Raw genomic sequence first — 12,676 nt, forward strand, 5'->3', positions numbered from 1 at the left:
TAGCCTGGCAGCCCAATTTTCGGGGAGTACTGCTCCTAAAGCTGTTTAATTGGGGCTATCATGATACATTTTATAATATCCATACTATATATTCGGTCGGACATATCGAAAAAAAGATCGAAACTTTAAGAATTTAGCAATGAATGCAATATTTGTTGCAACAGTCTTTACAAAAATTAAGTTTAGTTTTATTTGATCAAATAAATATTTTTCTATGGTTTCTCAGATATATTTATGTTTATATGAGTATGGCTGATGGAAACATGGTCCAGTCATGCTATTCGGTAACAGCAATTAAAGTATATGTGTATCATTTTCCTTTGATTGAGTAAATATTGGCCCGATATTTTCTGATATCACATAAGGTGCCACGGACAGTGCACATTTTCCGCGGTTCATTGTGGGAATGGTCTTAATTTATCATTTCCAAAGAAGCAAAATGACTTTACCTTGTCTCCTCAAGCCGCAGCATTCCAGAGCCGTCACAAGCCAATGACAGATTTTACAAGCCATGCCATCACGTTCTTATTCAAACTTGTTTTTCACATTCTTAAATTAAGAATTAGTTGGATTATGCCAATTGAACTTACTATTAACCAAATATACTGCAATGGTTAGTAATTAGTCGAGCTATATTTACTCGGGCTAGAGGAATAAAAATAATCGAGGATTATCAGGAAAACAATGTATTAGAAATTACCTGACTCATTTCGATTAATTGTTAATTTTCAGGTAACTACCGGTGTAAAAATATTTGTAAATACAAGGCATAAAAGTGATTGACAATATTTTACCACTGCCGATTTAATTAATTTCTACAGAATCAAAAATGCAATGGCCATTGCATTTAATGATATTCTTCATTCGGACACTCAAAATATTAATTTTCCCCTAGGCAGGAAATATATGCTTACGTATTTTCAAATGTTCATTCTAACTTCCAGGAAAAAATGTGATAATTTTTGCATGTGGTCGCTAGGATGTTGTTGACATGACCAGAAGGCGGTCACGCTATAAAAAAATTTGACTGTGGGAATCGACGCAAGTAGTCACCAATGCTGAAAAAAAATTTACATCTACTAGCTGGATTAAAGGCTGTTATTTTCCTCTTCTTAATTTAAATGTTAATTTATTGCTAAAAATCCACCACTTCTGATTGAAGCGTAATTGAAGAAAACATATGCACTACCAGTGAGTTAATACAAGTAGCACAGCATTGTTGACGCTGTTAAAAATCAATACCGGACAGAAATATATCGGCGGCTGGCTTTGGACAAGTTCAGCGCGAGAGGTCTTGATGACCGTAATTGAGGGCGGGAAGAAAGGGAAAGTATACGTGAATTCTAAAATGTCTGAAGAACAGAATACTGCAGCTGTAGGATTTCTCTATAAAGTAATGGGTCAGTTTATGTTATTTTAAGGTTAAATTTAGTTTTTTCTTCTACATTTTGAAGTCATTGGCTGTAGCCCCAGTTTAGCATCAGAAACATGTGAGTTTCGATGGGCGTCGTAGATTATGTGCTTCTGTTTGTTACCGTGAGAGAGGTGTAAACATTGACTATTGTATAATTACTGTCCCGGCTTTGATTCTTTGAAATGGCTTCATGTAAGTGAATATGCTTGATTAAAAGTATTTATTATGATTCGTTGAGTTTTAAGCCATTATAGTGTTTCCAAAAGCGTATGTGGTTAATATACGTGTGCATGCCGGTCCTTAGTGATAGCTTGTTCCGCATTATGTTGAATGAAATGTGGGATAGTAATTTCTTAGCTTTACATTCACAACGCTTAATTACATTTTTGTTAATTCAGGGTCTTTTTGTTTTGTCCTTTTGCTCTACATGGTGGCGTATTTTGCGTTTAATGCGTAAAGTGGTTACGGTGATGATAACATTGACATTCCTTGTGATTTTGGCGAAATGAAAGAAACTGTCATCATTTATTGTCAGTGTTAAGTGGTTAATTTATTGCAAAATATTTCATCATCTGAAATTATACATTTTTTAGTTGAACGGGATCCTAAGAAAAGAAGAGTAAAACCAGTACCTCAACAATCCCTTCTGGACTTCGATCTTGGCGAAAGTTCGGACGATAGTGACTTCAGAATAGAGGACCACGACGAAGAATCGGACGACGACTCGATAGATTCTGAAGAGGAGGATGGTAGAGGAGGTATTGAGATTTAATATATTATTTTCAAGCTCCATAAAACTTTTATTTATAATTTTTTTTCTTTTTTAAGGGAAAGCCATTGAAGATGATGACGATGATGATGACGATGAAGATGATGACGAAGATGAGAAATTTCCCGCAGTAAAATTGAAATTATCTCCTCAAATTGACCCTAGTGTTAGTTCTACTAATCAGACAGAAAATCAGAAAACTCCTGCAATTAGACGTCAGGTGTGTATTATTATAACTATATTATTATTATTCACAACTTTTCTAAATATTTTCCTGATCAAATTTTGGGACGCCGAATTCTATATCTAAAGATATAAGTCCTGCAGGCGTCGGAAATAATTCTTCTTGACATGCACGCCTCATTTCTTCTATTTTTAAAATTTCATTCAATGACCGTATGGCTTCTCTCCGTTGGCGTGATTCCACATCTACTTGGTAGGATCTACTCAATACCAAAAGAGTATCCAGTGTCTTTCGTAATTTCATGCAATAGAATCCACCTGTAGGAATAAATTTGTCATAAAGTCGTGTATTAAAAACTAAGCTCCCATCAAAAATCTCTGTGTACGAGTATTTTGGAAGTTTAAGCAACTCGCAGTGTACTGAAATGACATAAGAAGATATTCCCTCTACGAAAACAAGTATATTTTTGGAGTCGTTTAATAAAAAACCTGTGAGGAGTTTCTGTTCTATATTTGCCTTATCTTTTGAGGATTTTTCTGAAGCTTCGGATTGTGAAATATGCTTTAAATTTAATGCTCTTAGTGAGGTAGCTATTGTTTGAGCTAGTCTACAGTCCTCAAATTTAACAAATAGACGATTATAATATATCTGCCCGTCTGTCTTCAACTTCTCGTGGTTCATTTGTAGGGGTACTGCAAATGACATGAAGATTTCTATAGAAGTTGAATTTAACAGCATTTCATCATTTATATTCAATGTGGTGCAATGTGCGACTTCAGTATTTCCTGTCAGCTTTTTAGTGGAGAAAGGTGATGTAAAAAGGGGCACTTCTTCTTCCAGAAAGGCCTGACCTCTTAATAAATTGGACAAATCACATCTTGCTAATGCTAAAGTTATGTACTTATGAACTGTCAAAGGATCTTTTGACAAAACTGGATCAGTTATTGACTTAATTGCCTTTTCTTGATTTTTCAATATCCTCGTATCTGAAGTGTCTTGCTCACTTCTATCTTCATCCTTGTCTTGTATTCCGATAAGTGTTACAGACAGATAGCTTGTTTGCAGAAATTCTATTAGTTGTAAAACTTTCATTTTGTCTGTTAGAATAATTTTGATGTGATCTGTGGTGACATTTTCTCCCATGACCTCCCAAGGTTCACTCTCTAATGAAGTTTCATCAAATATCTTGTATTTGAAGCATATTTTTTTAATTCTGAAATTTAAAAAAATAATGTACAGATTTTAGAAAGAATACTTGGCTCAGGTATTGATACATCCTTATTTTGAAAATGGTTCAATTCTAAGATTCCAAAACAGATTATCTTCAGGAAAATGTATCTGTACAGGGGCCGTAAATTCATGTAAAGGTGAGGAAGATCTTGAGCTCATCACGCAGAGCAATTTTTTTATCAGTAACCAGATAGAATGTGTCTTGTTTATGATAGCTTTTCTTGATAAAATAGTATATTAATATTCTTGTAAATGTTATTTTTGGTAAAAGTTCATAAATTAAGGAGCATTCAGTACTTTGGTGTTAATAGGGGACCCAATATTATCTCTGAGAATAAGCATGTACATATTTTTATTTTCTGTATTAACATAGTTGTATTTGTTCATATGTAAAACATTAAAATTGCATGGAGAAACAATACCTTGCAGGCTTCAAGAAGTCTCTTATTATTATTGAGCTCTTGCTCTGGAAGTATTTTAATTTAGAGTGAAGCTGAAAATTTTGAATGAGTTAAAATTTCTGTGAAAATGTATGACAAGGAAACCTAGGAACTGTATTTCATTCTTTTGCTAAGTATCCCCATTTCAGAAGGTGTGACTCACTGGGTTTTATGTACAATATACCACTGACAAATCCTATAATGCACATAATGATTCTATAATAAGATAATGAAGGTTACAAGGAACATTTTCTGCCATTAATTAAAGTTTTTGAATTTTTGCATTCATGTAAAATTGATTACAAAGGTAATGCTTTTTAATTATTTAATTTGATTGTTATATCTTGGATTCCCCAGTAAGACAAAATACAAAGATGTGATCTAGAGTGTCATACGTACCTGGCTTTGTGAAGTGATTCTATGGGGATATTTTTGATGCTGTTAAACTTTATGACGAGTGGATTAATTTTGATTATTTCATTTTCTGCCAAAAGGCCTTCTGCTGTTAACAAGGTTGTTATGGAAGGAAGATTTTCATCCTTGGTTGTGAAATGGTTTTCAAGGACCTCTTTCCCTAAGATATAAAAAAAATGATTTAGCATTCATTCTTATGGTCTTACACTTGTATAAATATAGAGGAGAGCTTTTATCAAAAAGCATAAATGCCTTCAGCCCACTAATGTCAAAGCAGTCAGTGTTGTACAAGTTCATTTGTAAAAATAACTAATCCCTGTTCTCTCAATTTGGTTGAAATTTGGTTGACAACCTTCTAGTTCATGATACCAAAACAAGACTATGAGTTCACATTCAAGACTTGGATGTTGGTAGAATTACTTCATTTCTCAATAGCATACATATTTTTTTAAAGTTAATTTCCGGGAATATTGATGAGGTATTGGTTTTTTTACATTTGTATATCAGTTTCTGTTTTCTCGTTACCTGTAAATTAAGCAATGTTCCAAAATTGTGTTTCCTTTTTTCTTTGGAAACCAATAAGTGATGACTTCTCTTTTTACATGCTTTTTAAACCGTCACATATATCAAGACTTATCTTATTATGACTCAAGACAAAAATAAACAGTTAAGTGAAAGCAAGAGTGTTTGCTTGGAGAAACATTGGGGCAATGTTTCACATAATCTAATTATTGCTTCCAAGGCGTGAAAACAAAGGTTTTAATGAATAGGCTTGCTAATTAGCACTTAGTGGACATACTTGATGACCAGATCAGACTTGCGTTGTGATTGGCTTTGCATACCTGCTAGCAAATGTCTTGATTGTAGGCAAGTGATGATTGATTTTTGCGTATTTTTTGAAGCCTTGCTTTTTACATCTCCCTTGGTGTTGCCTTTATTTGACTTGCTTGTTTTTTCTTTACCCAGTTCATGTTTAGCATAATCTTTTTTGTTCTCTTTGGTTACCTGCTGCTCTGTAGCATCCTTTTTTGTTTTCTTGAATGTATCTAATTTTCCTTCTTTCTCCTTTATTTTATCATTATTTTTTTCCAATTCTTGGTTTACCTGCTGTTCTTTTATTATTTTAGCTTCATTCAGAAACTTTTCATAGAACTCCTGCAGAGATTTTCAATTAGTGCTTATAATTTTTAAATGCAATGCATTTTGTGGAGCATTATTATTATAATATTCATCTTAAGAATTGTAACATTTTATGTTTGATAAATAAATGTAAAACACAAGTTTCAATATATCAAATCTTTCTAAGGAAGTATAGGCTCTTAATTTTGCATTAAATTTTCATGAGTGCATACTAAGGGCTCCTACAAAAGAAATTACTAATTTTAATTAAACAAATGATTATTTTTAGCTTATAGACCTTTGGAATATTGGAGGAGTAGTAGTATTTAGGGGAGGCGACGGACTGCTGAGGTCATTTGCGCCATAGAGGATGGACAGGAAAGGATGAGGGGTGGAGAGGTACCCAGCATCGGCATTAGCCTATTCTTTACAAAAGGCACCAAGGGGTTCGCAGCTTAACGTCCCATCCGACGGACGGCATACTCACTCAAAGTGCCCTCCACAAAGCACCTAAAGTAGACCCATTGGTTGAGATGAAAGATACCTAGTGAACTTGCAGGATTTATGTGTGATTGAACTTGGGAATCTTATCTTAGGAATATATATCAATTCAAATGGCATGGGAGATTTTAACCTCTCTTAGCAAAAAGCTAAGTTTGGACACTGTCAAACAGATAAGTAGAAATTATGCTAGCATTGATAGTGCCAGTCACTGATGGAACACCTATTTGTTGTGCATTTTCAAAAACAATTATGAAAATCTTTAACACTGCATCCTATGCAACTTGTGTACATGAATATAAATTGTGTGAAACGTGCCATTTAAAAGGTTAAAAACTTCCAAGTTTTAATTTCTTGAGTTTCTGCAAGAATCATTACATTTTCCCTTACCTTCATGCCTTTTAAAATGTTTACCCAGTGCTTTTTGAATGGATTGCTCATGAATCCAGTCTTAATGCTATTTCTTCCATCAGTAATGAGGTTGTCTGTAGTTGAGGGAAGGTGATAGTCCTGTGTTACTACAGCATCACTTAACCACTCAATCATAGTTTCATTATCGTTTTCAGTTATTGATGCTTTCTCATAATTCTGCTTATTATTTTTCTTACCACTTCTGTAATATCACATTATTCATAAGTCAAAAGCTCTTTTCTGCACAATATTTAAAAAATAAGCCCATTTTTTTCAGTACCATTTAATGTATCAAAAAATTGTGTGAAAGGTGATAATCATGACTACGTACTCTTTCTTAGCTTTGATTTTACTTTTAGCTGGAAAGATGTTAATGGTGATGTCATTATTTATCATACTGATAATGTCTTGTTTCTTAATTTTGATTGGGTGAGCAATAGTAAATATTACCCATGTAAAATCACCATGTTTGACTGTCTTGAAAGTATAATCATTATCTTGCATTGTTACCTAAATTTTTTATATAAGAAGATAATTCAGTTGAATATTGTAGTGAATTGTTTTCATGTACTGTAATTTATTGAATTGAGCGGTGTTTCTTAGAGCCAATTTCCTTGAAAAGGCTAAATTTTTGTAAACCCTTCTTTATAATGCTGAAATGTATTGGAGGTTTTTCTCATTTTTTTGTATATTTGTGTTGCCAATTTATTTATAATTCTAAAATTAGATAGAAATTGAATTTTAAAATTTAGATTGCTATTTCAAGAATACATTTACCATTGAATGTAGATAGAATGCATTACATAGTCATTTATCATCATTTACACTTTTGCGTTATTGTATTTGTCTTTCACATTTAGAGATGTATTGTTTAGGTTTTTTTCCTCAGGGCATGCTACTTTATATTTTTACAATTAGGCATTAACTAGAAGTTAAAGAGATATAGTGAGCAATTGCAGTCATTAGTATGCATTGTATACATCAGTGAATTCTTTTCCTTTAAGCCCTCCCATGTACTTGTATGTATTGGGAAAAATTATTTATCTTGTAGGAATTCTTATCAAATGTTTATTGCTGCAATTTATCCTGTAATTTTGACTTTCAGATAGATGCTACATTAGATCTTTGGTCCCAATTCCTTTGAGTCACTAGGAGTCAAATTTATAAGATGCTAATATTTTGTTTCAAGGATGCAGACAGTTCTGGTTTACCTAAAATGAGAGTGCATGCTTAGTTGGCTTAGTGCATACCTTTGCCACTGGTCCCCAGCAGGTGACATCTGCATTATAAACAGTGTCGTTTGGTATTAGTTCATACTGTAGATTGTAAGAAATTCCTTGAAGTTGTTTACTAGGCACAGTTTTATCATTTTCTTTATTTTCCTTCTCTAAACTCGTAAAGTAAAATGGCATTGAAAAGGTGATGTAAAATATCGTCATCTCTTCTTTACTTTCAATTTACCCTGTTAAGTTCTCATCCATGTCAACTGAAAACTGTGGTAATGTTTCATTAACATGGTTTCCATGGTGCCTCTTGAGCTTATTTTCATACTCAAGTAAATGTATTGCATTGCAAACTTAGACAATGGTGAGATTTTGAGATAACAGAAATGAATGTTTTTTACATGCAAGTAATTAAATGACTATTCCTGGAAAAGAATTTCTTAAATGACTTAAAGCTGTTTTGTCAAATGAATGCATTCTAAAATGATGAGATACACCAGTTTTGTTTGGATTATAATTGATTTTACGCATTGAATTTTACTGTTATAGCATGGTTAAATTTCGATATTGCCTCACTTCACTCCCTCCCTAAATGTTATGTCTGCATTCTTTTTTGAAATATTTATCTTTTGAAGTTAACTGAGGATCATTGCGGTCTTTCCAATAATATTTTGTGTGATTTATCCTTTTAATATTACAGTTTGATGTAAAGGATGTGCAGAAAGTGTTGATTTGCTGTGGTTGCCTAGGTGATCGTAGTGATGACACCAATGAAATTGTTGAATGTGATAGTTGTGGGGTCACTGTACATGAAGGTAAGGAATCAGAATGGTTGTGCTCTTTAAACACGTGTTTGAAAAATAGCTGGAGTGCTCTCAATGCAAGTAATCATTTTTACATCCCTAGGGTGTTATGGTGTGGCTGACAATGCCAGCATATCAAGCACTGTGTCATCTTGCTCTACTGAGCCATGGTTTTGTGAGGCATGTAAAGCTGGCGTCACAAATCCATCATGTGAATTGTGCCCCAACTTAGGTAAGACTTCATCCATATACTATGATTTCCTTTGTGGTACAAAGATTAGATTATGATTGCAATATTCTGCAAGGTTAGAATTCTGTAATGAGGGCAGTTGATTGTGTTAGCTGATGGATTTTTCATATTAAGTGTAAACGACGAATAACTTCACTGAATAGGTTATAGGCCAACTTTATACAAATTCCATTATGTTTATCTTGTCCAGGTCTCAGAGCTATAATTTTTAGAGCAGGAAGTTCAGCATAGGCATCATCAACAAGATAGGCACCATAAGTATTATCATTGTGTGATAGCCCACTTTGGTTTTAAACTTAAATACGTTTCCATCTTAATATCTCATGTAATGAATTTTTACAATGTTTTCTATAGTTACTCTTTGATTTCATATTTCTCCCTTATGATGTGGTTTGTAAATTATTCATCCTATATGTTGTGCTTTTCTACAATGCTCTCTAGGTGGAATTTTCAAGGAGACAGATGTTGGAAAGTGGGTACATTTGGTCTGTGCACTTTATATGCCTGGAGTTGCCTTTGGTGAAGTGGATCGCCTCTCAAATGTCACCCTCTTTGAAATGCAAAGCAGTCGATGGGGGGCCAAGGCATGCCACTTGTGCGAGGATGACCGCTTTGCCCGCACTGGTGTGTGTATAGGTTGCGATGCTGGGATGTGTCGTACATATTTTCATGTGACTTGGTAAGTTGTTCTGGAATAGTATTTGTTAATGCAGTTGGAGTAATTAGAAGTTGCTATATTGTCTTCCAATAAAGAAAATTGTACTTACTGAAGTCTTAAGGGGCTAAGATAGTGGGGCTTTTGGGAACAGAGATTCAACATCACTTATCAGTGGTTTTTTGATGCATGAAAATGAAACTTGTCTTCCACAATAACAAATCAGGTGGTTAGAGTTTCACCACTGCTTGTTGAGATCATTATAGAGTTAAGTGTGATTCCAGTAACTAGAAGTTTCATATTTTTGGAAAATTCCACATTGATGAATTCTGAAAATATCAAGGTGTATAATAGTTGACAAAATAGCACACTGTAACCTTTCCAGAATAGGTTTTTTTTTGTTTAGTCACCCAAAATACATTATTGGAACTAAATGCTGTATTAACCTGCGTGAAATCATTGAACAATTGATGCAGTGGATTATCTCTTAATAATTTCAGTAGCATGATTACCCTGTCTAATAATGTTTATAAGTGGGATGGAATAACTACCTTGCCTTCTTGAAGGGGAAAGTTTAGTGAAATATTTTCAGACTCACAAAATCAAATTGACTAATAAGAACCATAAGCAGACATCAGTTAAGGCCAAGTAAGTAAAGGCCAAACAAGTATATGGTTGATCATATGAATTTCACCAAAGGAACACTTTTGGGCACATTTGTGAAAATAGAGCACATGAGGGAATGAGTGGATTAAAGGAGATTTTAAACCACCACAGTCCACTGAAGTCTGTGGATTAATGAAAAAATGTGTTATATTGGAGATTCTAGACAGAAGTGAAAACTTGGGGGTTGGTAAAATATAATAATCTTGTGTCTTCTCTTTTTATCTGAACATTCCTCCATGTAAGTTTTGAAAGGTTTCAATTAGTGATATATTAAATATTCATTAGTGGTACATGAATATTCAAGGGACAGTGCAAGGTCTGTTCAAAAAGTTCCCAAACTCTTTTATTCCAAAAAAAAGCTTCACTAACAAATTATTGGTCCGGGCCCCCTTCGAAATAGTCTCCTCGCCAACGGATAGACTTATCTCCACAGTGTTTCCAATTAGTGAACTAGTCCTGGAACGCTTCTTCCCGGAATGCTCATAAGCTACTCCATCAAATTTTTCTCAATTTCTGAAATGTGGCAAATCTTTTTCCTTTGAGTGGGGTTTTAGTTTGGGGAACAGGAAAAAGTCACATGGGGCCAAGTCTTGTAAGTACAGTAGGTGGGGAAGCACATCAGTCCTGTTTTTGATGGAAAACTCATGAATTCTGAAAGTTCAATGAGCCAGTGTGTTGTTGTGGTGAAAACCCACTCACCACTCCTCAAACATTTGGGCTGTTCTTGCTGCCTGATACTCTCTCTTAGGCATTTCATAACCCCAAGGTAGTACTCCGTGTTGACTGTCTGGCTTTTAGGTTGGTATTCATGATGCACAAGCCCCTTTGCATCGAAAAAAAAACTGTCAACATCACCTTCACATTCAAGCGAACTTGTAGAGATTTTTTGGGGTTGAGGGATGTTTTACCAATCCATTGTGAGTTGCACTTTTGTTTCAATTTCATGTCCATAAACCCATAACATAACCTGTTATGATCCTGGACAAGAAGGTTTCATTCTCATCAGCGTGATCAAACAGTTCTGATAGACATGAACTCAATGTTGTTTCTGGTCTACTGTCGTCAGGCGATACATGAATTTGGATGCACCTTGATGCATCTTCAATTTTTCTGTCGGAAATTCATATCAGAAACTAATCGAGTCCCTGACTGTCAAATGTCGATTTGCTTGAGCAAGATCTTTCACTTTCTCGATATGGGGGTTATTAATCGATGTTGATGGTCTTCCAGAATGCTTATTGTCTTCCACTGATAGCCACCCCTTTTCGAACCGGATGAACCACTCATAACACGTGATTCATTTCGTAGCATCCTCTCCATAAGCCTCTCAAAAGTTTCCATGAAGGATTTTCTGAGTTTCACACAGAATTTCACAGAATAATGCTGCTCCTTCAAAGAGCTCATTTCTGGAAATTGATTTTTTGCTGCACTCCATGGACAACCCTTCACATAAACGGCCGTTGCTGATCAGCAAATTGGTTGATGGCGGTTATTCAAGAGGTTTCTGCGGACACCATGCCTCCAAATGGATTGAAAAATAACCAACTGGAGGCTTGCTATTCAAAAAATTTGAGAACCGTGTGAACAGACCATGTATTTGCAAGCATCTGTATTTTCACCCTATATTCTTAGTCATCTCCTCAGTAATTTTTCCCTTGTACAATATAATAATTGTGACACATATTGTACAAGACATTGGAAAATTTCTCCACTCGCTGAATACTGAAAGAAGCATTTTGAATCATTTAATTGCTACTTGCATGTTATGTAAAATGTAGAAGTGACAGTTTTCATGAGCTATACTTCGACCAGTTTTTAAAGATATTATATTCTGGATTGAATTTGCTGTTTTGGTTTTGGTAAGTAGTGTTACTATATCTCTTCCTCTGTTCAGGGATCTTCTTTGCGTATTTTATTTGCATAATTGGAACACTTAAATAGGAAAGGCTGTATTACACGTAGTCCCATGTTTAAATATCAAACCGAAAAATGATAATCAAATTATTGATTATATAATTAGAATTGGGACCTGCTAAACCTGATGAGGTTTACTTATCAACTAGCCTCATATCCACAGGTTCAAATCTGGCCCAGGGGCATGGTATTGTTGTTTTGGGATATTTACTAATTATTCACTAGGAATGAAGGTGCATTATAATTCATTCATCTTAGTCCAAATCCTGAGTGTACTCTCTCTAGGAAAAGTATTCTAAATGTGTATTATTAAGTTATCTATAAAATATGAAGGCTTATATAAATGTTATTGAGAATTATCATGTGCTTGGTGAGTATTGATTAAGGATACCGTGGTACTGATTTCAAAACTTTGCTCAGAATGTTTGAATTTATGCTTTTCTTTTGTCCTGAATGAGGGAAAAAAGCCTAACTTAGTTGCTATTCTTCTCTGTAGTGCTCAGCGAGAGGGTCTCTTATCTGAAGCTCATTCCGAGGAAGTAGACCAGGCTGATCCTTTCTATGCCCATTGCAAACTTCACTCAGACAAGACACACATGAGGTAAATGATCCTTATTGAAATATTATTAAATGAAAGTATCCTATTTTGTGAATAACTTACAAAACACATGATCAAAACTTGA

At 34.4% G+C, this 12,676-nt stretch overlaps 1 protein-coding gene across 2 annotated transcripts in view; it reads left to right on the forward strand.

Annotated features, from left to right (window-relative positions):
• The first annotated feature begins 1,277 nt into the window (after positions 1-1,277).
• The window catches only part of LOC139690846 (PHD finger protein 14), a 33,536-nt gene continuing 22,137 nt past the window's right edge, over positions 1,278-12,676 (forward strand). Inside the window, exons 1-7 of one of the 2 annotated variants that reach the window (XM_071588444.1) lie at positions 1,278-1,400; positions 2,008-2,172; positions 2,243-2,403; positions 8,406-8,520; positions 8,612-8,740; positions 9,200-9,437; positions 12,490-12,594. In XM_071588444.1, coding sequence (XP_071444545.1) covers positions 1,298-1,400; positions 2,008-2,172; positions 2,243-2,403; positions 8,406-8,520; positions 8,612-8,740; positions 9,200-9,437; positions 12,490-12,594 — 1,016 coding nt within the window. In that variant the 5' untranslated portion in view covers positions 1,278-1,297. Of the gene's footprint in view, positions 1,401-1,487; positions 1,607-2,007; positions 2,173-2,242; positions 2,404-8,405; positions 8,521-8,611; positions 8,741-9,199; positions 9,438-12,489; positions 12,595-12,676 lie in introns of those variants that run through there. The other variant, XM_071588445.1, reaches the window with a different exon arrangement.

The sequence above is a fragment of the Hetaerina americana genome, unplaced genomic scaffold, assembly GCF_022747635.1.
Source record: "Hetaerina americana unplaced genomic scaffold, ioHetAmer1.1.p SCAF_3, whole genome shotgun sequence".
Classification (NCBI taxonomy): Eukaryota; Metazoa; Arthropoda; class Insecta; order Odonata; family Calopterygidae; genus Hetaerina; species Hetaerina americana.